Here is a 17,691-nt window from a genome sequence, read left to right as displayed (position 1 = left end):
GAGAGAGAGGTGAGATATATTGAGAGCAGAGAGAGAGAGAGAGAGAGAGAGAGAGAGAGAGGTGAGATATATTGAGAGCAGAGAGAGAGGGAGGGAGGAGAGATATAGTGAGAGCAGAGAGAGAGAGAGGGAGGGAGGTGAGATATATTGAGAGCAGAGAGAGAGAGAGGTGAGATATATTGAGAGCAGAGAGAGAGAGAGGTGAGATATATTGAGAGCAGAGAGAGAGAGAGGTGAGATATATGGAGAGCAGAGAGAGAGAGAGAGAGAGAGAGAGGTGAGATATATTGAGAGCAGAGAGAGAGAGAGAGAGGTGAGATATATTGAGAGCAGAGAGAGAGAGAGAGAGAGAGAGGTGAGATATATTGAGAGCAGAGAGAGAGAGAGAGAGAGAGAGAGGTGAGATATATTGAGAGCAGAGAGACAGAGAGAGAGAGGTGAGATATATTGAGAGCAGAGAGAGGTGAGATATATTGAGAGCAGAGAGACAGAGAGAGAGAGAGAGAGAGAGGTGAGATATATTGCGAGCAGAGAGAGAGGTGAGATATATTGAGAGCAGAGAGAGAGAGAGAGAGAGAGAGAGAGGTGAGATATATTGAGAGCAGAGAGAGAGAGAGAGAGAGAGAGAGAGGTGAGATATATTGAGAGCAGAGAGAGAGGTGAGATATATTGAGAGCAGAGAGAGAGAGAGAGAGAGGTGAGATATATTGAGAGCAGAGAGAGAGAGAGAGAGAGAGAGAGGTGAGATATATTGAGAGCAGAGAGAGAGAGAGAGAGAGAGAGGTGAGATATATTGAGAGCAGAGAGAGAGGTGAGATATATTGAGAGCAGAGAGAGAGAGAGAGAGAGGTGAGATATATTGAGAGCAGAGAGAGAGAGAGAGAGAGAGAGAGAGGTGAGATATATTGAGAGCAGAGAGAGAGGTGAGATATATTGAGAGCAGAGAGAGAGGTTAGATATATTGAGAGCAGAGAGAGGGGTGAGATATATTGAGAGCAGAGAGAGAGAGAGAGAGAGAGAGAGAGGTGAGATATATTGAGAGCAGAGAGAGAGGTGAGATATATTGAGAGCAGAGAGAGAGAGAGAGAGAGGGAGGGAGGAGAGAGAGGTGAGATATATTGAGAGCAGAGAGAGAGGTTAGATATATTGAGAGCAGAGAGAGAGGTGAGATATATTGAGAGCAGAGAGAGAGAGAGAGAGAGAGGGGTGAGATATATTGAGAGCAGAGAGAGAGAGGTGAGATATATTGAGAGCAGAGAGAGAGAGAGAGAGAGAGGTGAGATATATTGAGAGCAGAGAGAGAGAGGTGAGATATATTGAGAGCAGAGAGAGAGAGAGAGAGAGAGGGAGGGAGGAGAGAGAGGTGAGAGCGGGGAAATAAAAAGGAGCAGATATTGAAAGGAATATGCGGATGTTTTTATAAGACAGACAGTGATCAATGATTGGAAGATTTGTAGAGGATGAGGTCTGACAGAGAGGCATAGAAGAAGAGAGGAGCGAGGGAGGGTGGGGAGGGAGGGAGATATAAGAAAAGGGAAGATTGGAGTGGTTATCGGACCCTCTCATTAAGAAACAAGATGGCGCATCAGTGCTCATCTCATGGCTATCATATTGGTTTCATTATACTCTGCCATATACTGTATGTTGCTTTTACACATTCACTCAGCTTCTCTTCATTTGCAGGTGTTGCTATATAATGTACATTTCTGTATATCCATCTTTCTCTTTTTTTTGTTTCTTTGATTGTTTTATAGGGAAGGGGAGCAGGGGCCCTATGGGTATAGAGTAGAGACCTCAGAGATCACTCAAAGCACACGATAATGTCATGTGTTTGATTTATTGTACACCGCTAATGGTGTCTCTATGTCCATAGAAATTGGTTTATTTTCTGTTGTGTTTGTTAAAATATGCTACTCACTATAGTATGAAACATACTCCATCCGATACATCTGTTTTGTTGGAGATGGTCGTTTTACCACAGCTATACTACAGCCAAGTTCCTGAGACAGGATGGAAGGTTTTCAACCTTCTTCAACCATGTATACTTGTCTTAAAGCCTGCTTTGTTTATATTTACTACTGCTACTTAATACAGACAGTAGCATGTGCAGTTCAATACTTGCCAAAGTTGTGAGAGGTCATGACCTTTAGTCCCTATATAACCCCAGGGTTGACCTTTGACCTCTTGGTGACCCCTGCTCCCCCTTCTCGCAGGCTGCTGTTCTGTGCCCTCATTGGCCTTAGTTAGTACATCCAACTGTATTGTTGTTTATTTATGTATTTATTTTCTCTGAACAACATGTTTGCCTCTCTGCAATGATCTATTCTTGAACTGTACAAGTTTGTTTTTTGCTGTCTGAAACGTTCTCTTTGAGTTTGCACAGAATCCCCCCTCTCTCTCACTCAGGGCTCCACCTCTCCAATCAGGAACACCTCAATCTCAGCTCCCCCTTTCCACCTCGTCACTGATTCGGTAAAACATCTGCCCCTCCCACTGTTGTTGATTTGTATTGGCTATCAGCCCTGCTCATGGCCCACCCACTAAATCTCCTCCCCCTGGCAGTAGCGCTCTCTGATTGGCTTAATATCCCCTCCTTACACTCTGATTGGCTTAATACCCCCTCCTCACACTCCCCTACTAGTAGAATTGTAGAATCTCTTTCCCTGCTGTCGAAATCCCGCTTCCATCTAATACCAGCTAGACAAGAACTAGATGTATAGAATAACTATAAACATAAACTGCAGTGCAAAATCTAGAACACGGTTGTGATCCATAGTTCTGTTCAAAGTTGTCACATTACTAAGATACAGAATGAATAGTGACAGAAGTATAGGACATGGCACAGAGTAGTATATGAAATGGTGTGTGTATGTTCGTGTGTGTTTAGATGTGTGAGTGTGTGCTTTGGCCTGTGTGTTTGTGAGCATTCGATTACACAGTGGGTACTGGGGGGTTGTTTAAGGGTTGTTTTACACCGATGTTACGCAGCAGACCACTGGGCTATCAGTGATGCCTGGACCGAGGGGAGAGGGGGCAGAGGTGGCACCAGAAGACTGGATACATACACAACACAGTAGGATACCATGGTATTCTCTGATATTATACTCACTGTTTGGGCCCCCTCTGCTCCCTCTGCCTTCTCAAGGATCAAATTAAGCATACGTGGACTGAGAGGTGGAGGGACTGTGGGGAGGGGCAGGGTGGATACGTGGACTGAGAGGTGGAGGGACTGTGGGGAGGGGCAGGGTGGATACGTGGACTGAGAGGTGGAGGGACTGTGGGGAGGGGCAGGGTGGCACTGCAGAGTGGATACGTGGACTGAGAGGTGGAGGGACTGTGGGGAGGGGCAGGGTGGATACGTGGACTGAGTGGTGGAGGGACTGTGGGGAGGGGCAGGGTGGATACGTGGACTGAGAGGTGGAGGGACTGTGGGGAGGGGCAGGGTGGCACTGCAGAGTGGATACGTGGACTGAGAGGTGGAGGGACTGTGGGGAGGGGCAGGGTGGATACGTGGACTGAGAGGTGGTGGGACTGTGGGGAGGGGCAGGGTGGATACGTGGACTGAGAGGTGGAGGGACTGTGGGGAGGGGCAGGGTGGATACGTGGACTGAGAGGTGGAGGGACTATGGGGAGGGGCAGAGTGGATACGTGGACTGAGTGGTGGAGGGACTGTGGGGAGGGGCATGGTGGCTACGTGGACTGAGAGGTGGAGGGACTGTGGGGAGGGGCAGGGTGGCTACGTGGACTGAGAGGTGGAGGGACTGTGGGGAGGGGCAGGGTGAATACGTGGACTGAGAGGTGGAGGGACTGTGGGGAGGGGCAGGGTGGCACTGCAGAGTGGATACGTGGAAAACAGAAGGGTGTTAGCCTCTTTGCCCCCTCGCCTTTCAATACCTAACATGTTTAATCAAGATAATTAATGATTGCTAGATGGTGTGCCTAATTAGGCACGGTGTACTGTAGCTCTGCTCTCTCATATCTCAGAGATTTAGATGTACACTCGCTGCCTGGTGAGGCTCTCTCTCACTTTTCTCCACCCCTAAAATTAGAGACTAATTGGAGGGGAAAATGGAAACAGACAGGAGAGTAGAGGACAAGACAGGAGAGAAGAGGAAAGGCCAACTGTAAAGCCATCCAGGCAGAGCTGGTGGGGTGTACTGTATCCTCCTTCCTCCTTCCAGGAAGTGTTAGCACTGTGTTAGGAGGTTGCTGTTCAGTTACTTTAACCCTAGTTGTCACTATACAGACTGGGTCCTCCCAGGCTCACTGGAAAGAAGTGGCAATTGTTACAGAGTGGACGATCCATGTGAAAGAAATACCAGTAAACTGGGTAAGCTTTGTACCCTTGTTTGTCGACTGGGAACCACAGGATATCACCTATCTAATCTCTTCTACCCACATTGTTGAGACAGAACAACGAAGTGAGCATTTAGCTGAAGAGTATTGCTTGTTTGATTGAAGACCTGGATTTGATTTGAGCAGGTCTATGTGTCCCTGTGTATATGGGAGTTTCCTACGCAGCTTCATTCTCTCTCACTGAACTCTCACTGTCGCTACACATCATAAAGACAAGGGAAATGGTGTTGTATTTCAAAAGCTACTGATTGCTTTTTAATATCACTGCCTATGGCAGAAGGGGGGGGGGGGGGGGGGTATTGGTTGTATTGCCCTTTTACTTGAAATGGAATTTCTTATAATGTGATTTTTAATCCATCTGTCCAGCGGCAATATGGAATCAAAGGTTTAATTGTTGTCTTGCGAGCGGCCATTTTGTGACACTGTTCTTCTCGAACTCTGTTTCTTCTAGATGTGTGTTTCTTGTGGGAGTATTTTAATATAATGAAGCAGCTTTCAAGCCATTGTGTTGAAGTATGGATGGACAGTTTATTGTTGCATCACGTCCTGATAATAATCTCAGTAATCACATACCCTCTCGTGTCTTATTGCTGTATTATTTCTCAGACAGTATGTCATCCATGATGAAGAGGCATTGTAGAGATTGTACTGTGTCTCTTACTTCCAGCCAGGCATCCAGGCAGAGAGAGGCAGGCCACAGCCACACTGGGCTTTGTGATGTGATGAGAGGAGATTAGATGACAGCATAGACACTGGAGAAGTGGGGTGACACAGAAATAGACTGCTAGATGGGAACTGTGATGATTCTCTACAGTATTTGTGGATTACAGTACCAGTGGAGAAACAGCTTCTCAGGAAATATTTGGAATTCATTGTCTATCCTTTGTGTTGTTCAAATGCAGCCATGCAGAAACACACACTCATACGTACACACATTCACATATGTACACCTGGTAATGAACAGGCGTAAAAACACACTGTTAATTTGTTAATTGGCGATATAGGCTAAGAGTCCTGTCACGACTCACTACTTTGAGTTCATAGTTCATTGTTTGTGCGTGCATGTGTTTGAGTGTTACTTTGTGTGTATGTGTGTGTGTACATGCCTACATGTGTGTGTGTGCATGTGTGTGTGCGTGAGAGCCTTAGCAGGGTGTTCAGTAATGCCTGTATAAAGTAATCAGTCTGACCAGTGAGGCGTAGGGAGAAATAACCAGGGGTGAAAATATTCCCAACAATTACATTTAGAAAGCTAAATAAACAACGCAATTGAGACTCAAAGCATCAATAGGCACATGAAGTGTCTCTAATTAGACATTTGCATTATTCATTTATAAGAATACCATCATTATCTAGTTGAATGCACGTAAATGAAGGATTCAACAATGTGAATAATAAGATGAAGAAGGGAAATATAATGTGTATTCATGCCAGTGCACATACAGGTGCCTTGCCAATAAGAATCGGACCTGCACAAGTTACACATGTATCTCTCTTTTTACATGTTGGTCATTTAGCAGACACTTATCCAGAGTGACTGACTGGAGCAATTAGGGTTAAGTGCCTTGCTCAAGGGCACATTGGCAGTTTTCACCTAGTCAGCTCAGGGATTCGAACCAGCAACCTATCGGTTATTGGCCCAACCTCTGAACCACTAGGCTACCTTAACCACTTATGAATCCTATTTTGAATCACTAGTTTGAGTGACATCATGTGCAACAGTGTCACTGCACTTTTCTGCACAGACTCAAGATGATTAGAATAATGTCGGAACGCAGTAGTGCCTTTGTTGACTTGATTATCCCACTCACTCTGTGTTGGTTAGGATCCCCTATATGTTTGTTGTGTTCACATAGTAGGAGCAGTGATCAATCATTGAGGAATAAATCTGCCCTTAGTGACATATCCACCCATGTGGTTGTGTATCTTGTCCGGCCCAGCCCCGACACATACCCCTTAGCCCTGAGAGAGAGAGAGAGAGAGAGAGAGAGAGAGAGAGAGAGAGAGCTAGAGAGAGAGAGAGAGAGAGAGAGAGCTAGAGAGAGAGAGGGAACTGTGACTCACTCTGAGTGTAAGTGTGTGTGTGTGTGTGTATGTGTGCGTTTGTATCTGTGTGTATTATGTTACAACGTGTGTTAATTTGACTACTTTGCAGTCAGATGACAGTACCACTGTACAATATGACGCTCAAATGTGCCAAGTGCGGAGTTATCTCGTCGGCTGACGTTTCTACCACAGCTACCAGTAACGCCATGTTAGTTCTGCTAATTATTTACCCACATATTCTATACTGCTTTCTTTACCTCTGTTTCCTTTACCTTGATATGCCTCCTCTACTTCCTCCTCCTCTTGTTTATATCTTTTTGTTTCCCCCCCTTTTCGTTCCCTCTCTTCCCCTGTACTCTCGCTGAGAATCATTGGGAATTTGTTCTCCAGTGCTGTTCTTGTAAGGTGTGTGTGTGTGTGTGTGTGTGTGTGTGTGTGTGTGTGTGTGTGTGTGTGTGTGTGTGTGTGTGTGTGTGTGTGTGTGTGTGTGTGTGAATCACAGACTGCAGAAAAACAGCTTTAATATAGGCCAGAGTGAAAGTGCAAGGCTCAGTGGCTTTCAGCTATGTAATGCCCCCGGGCTATGGATGGATACAGTAACTCTACATCTGTATCGGCATGGAGGAGGTTTTCACGGGCAGTGCACTTGACTTATCAATTAGTGTGTGTGTGTGCGCGTGCGCGCTTTGGGTTTCTGTTGCCAGGCCTGACGTGTAGCTATATTTTATGTAATGTGTTATTCAGTGGGAGTATGTCTGAATGCTTGGATCTGTTTTAAACAACACCTAGAAACCTTTCGTTCCATCAACTCAGGACAGAGTTAACAAGTGGACATGTGAAACAAAGACTCTGAAGAGTTGAGGAGTTAGGGAAAGAAATACACATGTTGATAAAGGAGAGAGAGAGAGACATTGTCCTGTAGGAACATATGGACCAGAAGACAAGTCCCTGTCCACTTAATCACACCTCTGCCCTCTGCCTCTTGCGTTTGTCTTTATGTTACGTTTCTTTGCTTCATTTCACTTTTGTTCCTCCTTTACTCACCTCAGCTCCTCCTTTTCCTGTTGCTCTTGGTCTCATATGTTTTATTGACACATCCTAAACGTACATGCATATTGTATATGTCAGTTATGGAACATATATTTCAATTGATTATGGATGTATGTTTTTGTGTGTGATATTAGCATATGTACGGTAGCTACTGTAAGTATATTTAAAACATCAAGCTATGTACCTATACCTTGTTATAGGTTTATTATACTGTACATAATGCCAATCATTTCAACAACGAGGGCAACATGCAGTACATAGATGCCTTTTTTAGGAGTAGATATTGTATGTATTACATTTGACATGCTTCTATTGTAATTAGAAATATACATGTCGTTTTTAGTATCATTGAATCCCATTTCAAACAAGTAAATCATTGAAAATTGTATTAAATAGAGACAGTTTTTTTCCAGGAGTGTAGTCTTTCCCTCTTTGTGTGTCTTCTACTGACTGTAGTACTGACCCTGGCCCTGGGCTGCTGTTCCCCTCCCATCCTCCAGGGCGTCGCTGTGGAGCTCCTGTGTGGTTCTGCCTCTCCTGGCCCTCACCTGGATGTCTGCTGTCCTGGCCATCACCGACCGACGCTCCTCCCTCTTCCAGATCCTGTTCGCTGTGTTTGATTCGCTGGAAGGCTTCGTCATCGTCATGGTGCATTGCATCCTGCGCCGAGAGGTACATCATTCTTTACCCTGTTGTCACTCTGACACATTTCACCTTGATGATACTCTGTCTCCTACTCTTTTTTATTCATTATTATTTAAAAATAAATGTATTGGTTGGTGTGCTCTGTGCTCCACTAGGAGCTAAAAGGGAAAAGTTGATTAAGTAAACTAAGTCATTGGTTGTTTTGAGGGTGATGTGGAGGGGAGGGGGATGAGCAGAGAAAAATCTGACTGTGACATTGAAAGGTCATGACCTCTGTGTTTACGATGGTGTACTGTAGGTTCAAGAGGCAGTGAAGTGTCGGGTAGTGGACCGCCAGGAGGACGGGAATGGAGACTCAGGGGGATCTTTCCAGAACGGACACGCTCAGCTTATGGTAGGACCAATGGAACGTTATTCTTCATCTTAAACAATGTCTAATATACTTGATATGTATTACATGCTCTTTGTTAACAGGTTTTCTGTACATTTTTTTTCTTCGTTAGACTGATTTCGAGAAAGACGTCGACATGGCTTGCAGAGGAGGTAAGAGTACCGGCAAAAAAAAGAGTGAGTTTATGCAGGGTGTCCGTCTGTCTGTCTGCCTGACTGTCTGACCGTCTGTATGTCCGTCTGTCTGTCTGTCTGACCCTATACAACTCTCTCTATGCATGTGAATTTTTCTTTGAGTTCTGTCATTAAAAAGTTGCACCTGCTTTTCCCTGTCTGCTGTACGCGTATTGTGTTTTAGCAGCACCCTCCCATTCCACAGCAGCCGCCCCTTATGAAGCACAAAACGCTGTTTTGACATGAGATGCACCACATTACTGCAGCATAACGCAATTTAGCCCAGCCATTTGGCAATAGGGCGGTGGTGTGCGAACGAGTGCGGAGCAGTAATATGTGGATAAATAGGGCTGTCTGAGTCTCCCACATATTCCCCCACATCCACCGGCAGGCGGGCCGGCCGTGCTATAATTATGTACCGACCAACAGTGCAGCATCAGATAGAGGCTCTCCTCTGGTGTCCGTTGGGAGCGGACGGAAATCTGATTATCTCCCGAGAGGATATCAGGAAAAGCATCTGGAGCAGAAACGCCATTGAGACGCGAGACACAGCAGACAATCCCACTGAAGGGGGAGATGGAATATAAGAGGAGTGAAATGACTTTTTCTTTGTGTGAGTGTGTGTGGAGCGGTGGGGACTGGGGAGTGATTGTAAGATATTTTGTCATGCTGACAGGAAGTTGTCTGATGCTGTTGTCTAGCCCTGTGCTCAATAGTGAGATGCACACCACAGCAAGCCAGCAGTTGCAGTGAAACAGGGTCACGGCGTAATATTCAAACTAATGATCAGAAGTTCAAGGAAGGCAGTGTAGTCACTCGTTAAATCTACAGTGGGAAGGTTTGCACTCATTCTATAGCATGTCCAAGTCTGAGTTGGACATCTTGAAAGTCACCCTCTCTTTATCTCTGAGTTTTGCGTCCTCTCAAATCTCTCTCTCTCTCTCTCTGTTGCTCTCCCTCCCTCCCTCCCTCCCTCCCTCCCTCCCTCCCTCCCTCCCTCCCTCCCTCCCTCCCTCCCTCCCTCCCTCCCTCCCTCCCTCCCTCCCTCCCTCCCTCCCTCCCTCCGCAGGTACTCTGAAGCGTTCCTCTCTCCAGGGTGATGAGAAGCCATCCTCCCAACCCCTGACCCTTCAGAAGGGCTCTAACTTCAACACCATGCCTGCCAGCATGGCCAAGGTCCACCTCCAGAATGTGGCAGACTACCCCAGTCATACTCTCACCCTGCGCAGGGAGAAGGGTGGCGCCACCAAGGGCATCAGCACCGAGCTGCCGGGAGCCAAGTCCATCTACATCTGTGACGGGGAGCTCTTTAAACAGCTGGACGGGGAGCTGTCTCCACGGGGGACAGGGGAGGCCGGGGGGCCTGAGGGCACAGGGTACATCATCCTGCCTAACAACAACAACACTGGCACCCTGGGGCGGCCCGGAAAGGGCAGCAAGGAGGACACGACGGCCAAGTACAACATCAGCATCGAGCAGCAGATGCCCCAGACCAGGCTCATCCACCTGGCCAACTCGGCGGGGGTGGAGGGCGTCCCAGGTTTCGCGCTGAAGAGCCTGCCTGCAGACCTGGTCAGTGTCTCCTGCTCGGAGAAGGAGTCGCCCGTCCACAACATGCAGAACGTCTCCGGAGAATCCCACATGACCAACAGCATGTGTGAACAGGGTGATTCTGGTAACTCTGGAATGATGTCCAAGAGCGAGACCGTGTCCACGCTCTCCATGAGCTCCCTGGAGGTAAGACACACACACACACACAACCGCATGTTCTCACCATATGACTTGGGAAGGAGATGGGACAGCTTGATCAAAGAAAATATCAGAAACTAACCAGTGCCCTTTACTGTCAATATGTGGTGGTACTGTATTCATGGCATAGGATTTCTGTTGAGATATCTTTATAGTCGCTATCCTTTTCTGTGTGGTAACAGCACTGCAGTGGCAACATGTACGGAAATATCCCTATCTCGCCTGGCTCGACAGAACACCTAGATCTTTAAAAAGGTCAGGTTTTAGTATTCTCTCCTTGACTGTGCCAGTCCAGTGGGGGAGCTCAAACTCAGACTGCTACACTGACCAGAACACACACACGCACAGCTAGTCGTGCCAAGCCAGCCAGTCAGATAGGCAGCCAGTCAGATAGGCAACCAGTCAGACCTCTCAGCCTGCTGGTGTCTTTTCACCTCAGGGCCAAACTCGCTCCCCTCCCAAAATGCTGTTCATGCAAGATCGCAGCTGCCAGGGCAACCAACAACCAAGCAGCCTGAAGGTCAGGCCTTTCTTTTTCTGCTCGCTAACAAAGGTCATGCGATCACAAGCTGTTTACTGCGAGGAGTCACGCCAATGGGGTCAGGATTAAGCAACATGGACGCTCAGTTTGTCATGAGTCACTGTTTCCACTGAGAAACTGTCTCAGTCTTTTTATTGACTGATTTGAAACTAACAGTGAAACAGTGAAATGCTGAAGAAGACATCACCATTTTGTCTAGTCAGACTCACACAGCATAATGATGACAGCAGAATGTGTCTTTTAATCTGTCCCTCTTGTCTTTCTCCAGAGACGAAAATCTCGCTACGCGGAGCTGGACTTTGAGGTAATTTCAGACTTCTGCATTTCTTCTGAAATAATGTCTTGACGGTTTGACAAACTGTCTCTAATGTCTCAATTCTGCTTCCAAAAATCCACTAGAATTGACATAATCCCCTTTTCTTTATAATTATGGTGCATGGGACTGCATAGCAGATCATATACAGTACTCTATCTAAGCTTTGTAGATATCTCTGGTGGATGGGAGCTAAATTAAGGATCTTTCTTTGATGGTAGTTTTTTATGTGTTTGGTCCATGTAGAAGATTTTGCACAAGCTATGTTGTTGTTTAAGGATGATTCATGTTTTTTTCTCTGTTCATACCAAGGTATTACCATGGTATATAACACACTGTGTAGATATTGATGGTGGATAAATGGGTGGTTGGTTTTCCTGTGTGATTGTCCCATGTAGAAGATCATGCACACACGGAAGCGTCACCAGGACATGTTCCAGGACCTGAACAGGAAGATCCACAGTGCAGACCAGGACAGGGCGTCTCCGCCTGGCGATGGGAAGGCAGGGAAGAGGTGGAGTGTGTCCTCAACAGGCAGCGACAAGACCATCATGAGTGTACGAAACTCTTGTCTCTCACTCTTATCTCTTTCCCTCTCTCTGTCTGTCTGTCTGACTCCCTCTTTCTTTCTTCCCCTTCTCCACCTCTTCTCTCTACCTCTACCTCTCTCTTCCCCTTCTCTACCTCTACATATCTCTTTCCCCTTATCCACCTCTACCTCTCTCTTCCCCTTCTCTACCTCTACCTCTCTCTTCCCCTTCTCTACCTCTACATATCTCTTCCCCTTCTCCACCTCTACCTCTCTCTTCCCCTTCTCTACCTCTACCTCTCTCTTCCCCTTCTCTACCTCTCCCTACCCCTTCTCTACCTCTACCTCTCTTTTCCCCTTCTCTACCTCTACCTCTACCTCTCTCTTCACCTTCTCTACCTCTCTCTTCCCCATCTCTACACCTCTCTCTCTCTCTCTCTCTGTCTGTCTCCTCTCTCTCTCTCTGTCTGCATGTCTCTTGCCCTTTGATGATTTGGTCTGTTCTCTGGTTCACCTATTCTCCTCTCCTGCCCCTCCCTCTATCCAACAGGACAAGCAGCAGACACCCAGTAAGAGAGCCTGGGAGGGCATCAGGAAGACCCAATCTCCCCCGTCGTGGATGAGGAAGGACCTGGAGCCCTTGGCGGCCTCTCCCCTGGAGCTGCAGAACGTGGAGTGGGAGAAGGCCAGCGCCACCATCCCTCTGGTGGGACAGGAGCTCATGGACCTGCAGACAGAGGTGTGAGACTGAGACAGAGAGACAGACGGAGAGAGAGCAGCCAATCCCGTCCCCCAGCCCAGCTCTCAGACAGACAGACACCTTCCCTTCCCGAAGCTCCACGTCTCAATCTCACTCTGAGAACCAACGACCAAATGATTAATGACCAACGAAACGGGCAGGGGTGAGTGAGAGAGAGAGAGAGAGAGAGAGAGAGAGAGAGAGAGAGAAGCTCCTTTATGTTAGGACCCAACTAAGAGAATGAGAAAATGGGAAGACATACAGAAAGAGAGAGAGAGGGAGAGAGAGAGAGAGAGAGAGAGAGAGAAGCTCCTTTATGTTAGGACCCAACTGACAGAATGAGAAAATGGGAAGACATACAGAAAGAGAGAGAGGGAGAGAGAGAGAGAGAGAGAGAGAGAGAGAGAACAATTGCCTGTTAAATGGGGGGGAAGAGAACAGGTTTGCAGTGCATTTTGTTATATGTTCTTATTGCTGCTGGAATCAGTTTTTTGTTTACTATGTCAGACAGTCATATATCTGGTCTGTTATTATCCACATTATTACTTCACTGGACACATACTTGAGTCCCTCTCTCCTCCTGGTAGATCTCTGTGGAGGGTTAGCCAGTTTGGCAGTTGGGTGGTGTAGGTAGTGTAGGTTAAAAGGACAGACTGCAACTGCCTATGGACTCTTCACCAGCCTGCTAACAGATCACCTGGACCAGCCATACAGTTCATGTTCCAACCAAGCCTTTAGGCAATGGACCTGGTCTGGACAAGACCTTCACCCAACATACAGTACATGTTCCAACCAAACTACATGTCCAGTACATGTCCCAAACACGCCTAGGCAGTGGAGGAGGCAGACTGCTGGACCATAACCATGTGCCTCTCCATGCCAACTAAGAGCCCCGCCCCACCCTCCACTGCACTGTCAGACAGAGTCCACACCCCCTTGACAGGAAGGGAGCAGATCGATGACATCAGCCAGCCAAAAGGGTGGAAAACCCTTCCATTGGTGGGTACCATAGTGACATCAGCATAGACCAACAAGAATGAGATATCTCATTTGCGGATGCCCTTAATGACATGACTGAAAGCCAAGATGGCCATATCTCATTGGTGGAAGCCTCTATGACCTCAGCAGAAGCCAAGGAGACACTGTTTTGATTGGTTGACTGATTGCTTGATGTACGAGCAGGCTTGGTACATTTGTGGCAAATTTTATTCTGCTTGTTCGGCAAATGCAGGTGGTAAAAAATGAAGGACACTCATGTCACAAAGTATATAAAGAATTATGCTTAATATTGACAATGGAAATGAATAAATATAAAAATATATATGATAAATACTGTATAGGACATGACAGAGGTTGTGACTCTGCAGTATGGGGTTAGGATTAGTTGCACACAGAGAAAGCACAAGGCTCTTTTGGAGTCCTGTTGTACAGCAATGTAATTACTTCAACAGAGTTCTACAGAATGAATTTTAGCCTATAAATATCTTTCTTACTGTGCTTGGGGATTATTGTTGTCATTATTATAATTATGACTATGATTATTCAGATTACATCTGCGTCCGAAATGGCACCCTATTCCCTATGTAGTGCACTGCTTTTGACCAGGTCAAATGACAGGAATTAACACCAGGTTAAAAGTAGTGCGCTATATAGGGAATAGGGTGCCATTTCGAACACATATTATGATTCCCCTCCCATCCTTTTCAGGGTACTGGAATATGAGTGTTCTGTAACTCCATGTAACAGTGTGTGTTTTGGTATCACTGACTGTCACTCCCTCCTCAGATCTGTACCTGTCTGACATGAACCCTGACCTCTGTCCCCTGACCTTTAACCTCCACCGCCCCTCCACCTTTTTAGTTCACAGGGGTTGACTCTTTGTTAATGTACAGTTTTCAGAGCACAAAATGAATGTGTCATATTTCTAATAAAAATATATCTATATAATAAACTATCTGTTGTCCTGGTGCATTTGTACTGCCAATATACAATTCCATATGTCAGCATCGCACCCCCCCCCCCCCCTCCAACATCTTAAACTAAAAAAAAACAAGTAATCTCCCCATTCCCCTATCGTTTTTGTACTGTATGTTTTAAAAATATTCCATAAATTTACTTGGAAAATGTTTTTCCCATAATGTATATGTCAAAGCACAAGGCATCCGACCCAATTACCTGGAGGATGATTGAGGGCTCGAACTGTGTGTTTGTCTCCGTGCTTATGTGTGTGTGTGTGTGTGTGCACGTTCGTCCATGTGTGTGTGCTCGTGCTTCCGCTTGTGTGTGAGATTAGAAATGGGAAGGCGTGTGGCTGTAATGACCTAAGCATTATTTACAGCCCCTGAACAGACACCCAATCTGGACAGCAAGACGCTCGCTCGGCTAATAAAAGATTTAACTGCTCGTAAAATAGCCCAGGCAAATAAAAATGATGTGTGTTATTATTAGATTTAAGGAATACATCAACGGTGGAGGCACTAAGGTTCAGAGTGCTGAGGAAATACTATCCAGCAAAAACAGAGGATATTACTCCATGTCACTGCAGAGCTGCTAAATGTCCTCTCCCTAATTATTGGGCTATAATTTATTCATTCATTTATTCACAATGGATCAACTTCAGACATTTTAAGTGCGGCAAATCCAATGGAAAGGGTTTTAGGGGCCTACTGTACAATACAGGAATGTTTAAAAGGTATGCTGGACTATCCACAAGTTATCTCTTAGGAAAATAAGGAGTTGCATCAAACTATAAACACAAAAGTCATTAACATTTGACCTGATCTGCTATAAGTACTTTGGACAGGCTTTATCAATCTAAATGTTACCAAGGAACAGAGGCCCAGAACCCAGGTGGTGTAGGAGTTGTTCCCCTCTATGCAGAGGTTTGTTCTCCAACCCTTACACTCCCTACATCCTCCACTTCTCCACTCAGAGAGAGGAGGCCAGCTGCACAATGGACCAAACTCACTGAAACACTAAAGAACAGCATCTGGCCTTCCACACACAGACAACAAACCACTGGGCATTGTTCCGCTCCCTGATTCTCTTCTGTTTTAGCTTGGTGTTTAAAAAAGTATATTTAGAGTGAGACTCTTCATCTGGAATCTGGAGTTTTGTCTCCCTCCTCCCCCGTGGCACAGATGATGTTTTATTTGTGTTTTTCAGAACAGGGAATGTATGTGCAGCAGTGTCACAGGGACTCAGAGAGAAGCTGGCACTGATTTAGGCTGCCAGGGTCCAACAGCCGACCTACCTCAAAGCCCTTGGCTGGGTGTGTGTGTGTGCGCACGTGCGTGTGTGTTACACACTGACTCACCTTCCTCTCTCCTCTCATATCCTCTCTCATTCACAGACAAGCCAACCTTTCTTCTCACGTAACCACCCTACCAGTCCTGGTTCAAAGTCCAGTGAACAGGTTCTCTAAGTATTACAACCCCTACAAATGACTCTGGTAGACCTTTGCTGGTCCCATATACACATTAGAATGCCTCCAACGATCCAGCGTGAGCCGCAGTCTTGTTAGAAACCTATAGTACCCATCATTAGCGTCCATCCATAGATATTAGCCTCACATTGTACTTTAGGCAATCAGCAGACATTAGGTTCAAATTAAGACTCATTATGAAAGAGACTGTCATTAGGTTTTAATGAGGATCAAATGACAGGAGTTAACACTGGCCGCCTATGGACTCTCAGAGTACTCCATCCTCACTGAGGCCAGCGGAAAAGCTACAGGAGAGAGTGATTAGAAGAGCTGGAGGAGAGGAGAGAGGGAATGGAAAAGCTGGAGGAGAGGGGAGAGGGAGTAAAACTTCAAGCTGCATACTGGACCCTATTCCAACTAAACTACTGAAAGAGCTGCTTCCTGTGCTTGGCCCTCCTATGTTGAACATAATAAACGGCTCTCTATCCACCGGATGTGTACCAAACTCACTAAAATTTTAGAAAAGGCTGTTGCGCAGCAACTCACTGCCTTCCTGAAGACAAACAATGTATACGAAATGCTTCAGTCTGGTTTTAGACCCCATCAAAGCACTGAGACTGCACTTGTGAAGGTGGTAAATGACCTTTTAATGGCATCAGACCGAGGCTCTGCATCTGTTCTCGTGCTCCTAGACCTTAGTGCTGCTTTTGATACCATCGATCACCACATTCCTTTGGAGAGATTGGAAACCCAAATTGGTCTACACGGACAAGTTCTGGCCTGGTTTAGATCTTATCTGTCGGAAAGATATCAGTTTGTCTCTGTGAATGGTTTGTCTTCTGACAAATCATCTGTAAATTTTGGTGTTCCTCAAGGTTCCATTTTAGGACCACTATTGTTTTCACTATATATTTTACCTCTTGGGGATGTCATTCGAAAACATAATGTTAACTTTCACTGCTATGTGGATGACACACAGCTGTACATTTCAATGAAACATGGTGAAGCCCCAAAATTGCCCTCGCTAGAAGCATGTGTTTCAGACATAAGGAAGTGGATGGCTGCAAACTTTCTATTTTTAAACTCGGACAAAACAGAGATGCTTGTTCTAGGTCCCAAGAAACAAAGAGATCTTCTGTTGAATCTGACAATTAATCTTAATGGTTGTACAGTCAAATAAAACTGTGAAGGACCTCGGCGTTACTCTGGACCCTGATCTCTCTGAACATATCAAGACTGTTTCAAGGACAGCTTTTTTCCATCTACGTAACATTGCAAAAATCAGAAACTACTGTCCAAAAATTATGCAGAAAAATTAATCCATGCTTTTGTCACTTCTAGGTTAGACTACTGCAATGCTCTACTTTCCGGCTACCAGGATAAAGCACTAAATAAACTTCAGTTAGTGCTAAATACGGCTGCTAGAATCCTGACTAGAACCAAAAAATGTGATCAAATTACTCCAGTGCTAGCCTCCCTACACTGGCGTCCTGTCAAGGCAAGGGCTGATTTCAAGGTTTTACTGCTAACCTACATGGGCTTGCTCCTACCTATCTCTCTGATTTGGTCCTGCCGTACATACCTACACGTACGCTACGGTCACAAGACGCAGGCCTCCTAATTGTCCCTAGAATTTCTAAGCAAACAGCTGGAGGCAGGGCTTTCTCCTATAGAGCTCCATTTTTATGGAATGGTCTGCCTACCCATGTGAGAGACGCAAACTCGGTCTCAACCT

General features: G+C 45.9%; 1 protein-coding gene across 15 annotated transcripts in view; it reads left to right on the top strand.

Moving 5' to 3' along the window:
• LOC110503762 (adhesion G protein-coupled receptor B1) overlaps positions 1 to 14,483 on the top strand; it is a 111,076-nt gene extending 96,593 nt beyond the window's left edge. For 4 of the 15 annotated variants that reach the window (XM_036970570.2, XM_036970568.2, XM_036970569.2 and 1 more), the window contains 8 exons: positions 6,512 to 6,610; positions 7,953 to 8,124; positions 8,396 to 8,491; positions 8,601 to 8,664; positions 9,731 to 10,398; positions 11,220 to 11,255; positions 11,663 to 11,821; positions 12,344 to 14,483. In XM_036970570.2, coding sequence (XP_036826465.2) covers positions 6,512 to 6,610; positions 7,953 to 8,124; positions 8,396 to 8,491; positions 8,601 to 8,664; positions 9,731 to 10,398; positions 11,220 to 11,255; positions 11,663 to 11,821; positions 12,344 to 12,538 — 1,489 coding nt within the window. In that variant the 3' untranslated portion in view covers positions 12,539 to 14,483. Of the gene's footprint in view, positions 1 to 2,406; positions 2,473 to 6,511; positions 6,611 to 7,952; positions 8,125 to 8,395; positions 8,492 to 8,600; positions 8,665 to 9,730; positions 10,399 to 11,219; positions 11,256 to 11,662; positions 11,822 to 12,343 lie in introns of all 15 variants that reach the window. The other 11 variants (XM_090230687.1, XM_036970571.2, XM_090230688.1 and 8 more) reach the window with 5 other exon arrangements.
• Positions 14,484 to 17,691: the final 3,208 nt, after the last annotated feature.

This window comes from Oncorhynchus mykiss, chromosome 3, assembly GCF_057628025.1.
Source record: "Oncorhynchus mykiss isolate SJ-2025 chromosome 3, ASM5762802v1, whole genome shotgun sequence".
NCBI classification, from domain to species: domain Eukaryota; kingdom Metazoa; phylum Chordata; class Actinopteri; order Salmoniformes; family Salmonidae; genus Oncorhynchus; species Oncorhynchus mykiss.
The sequence above is the reverse complement of the archived record's forward strand: the minus strand, read 5'-3'. Positions and strand labels throughout refer to the sequence as shown.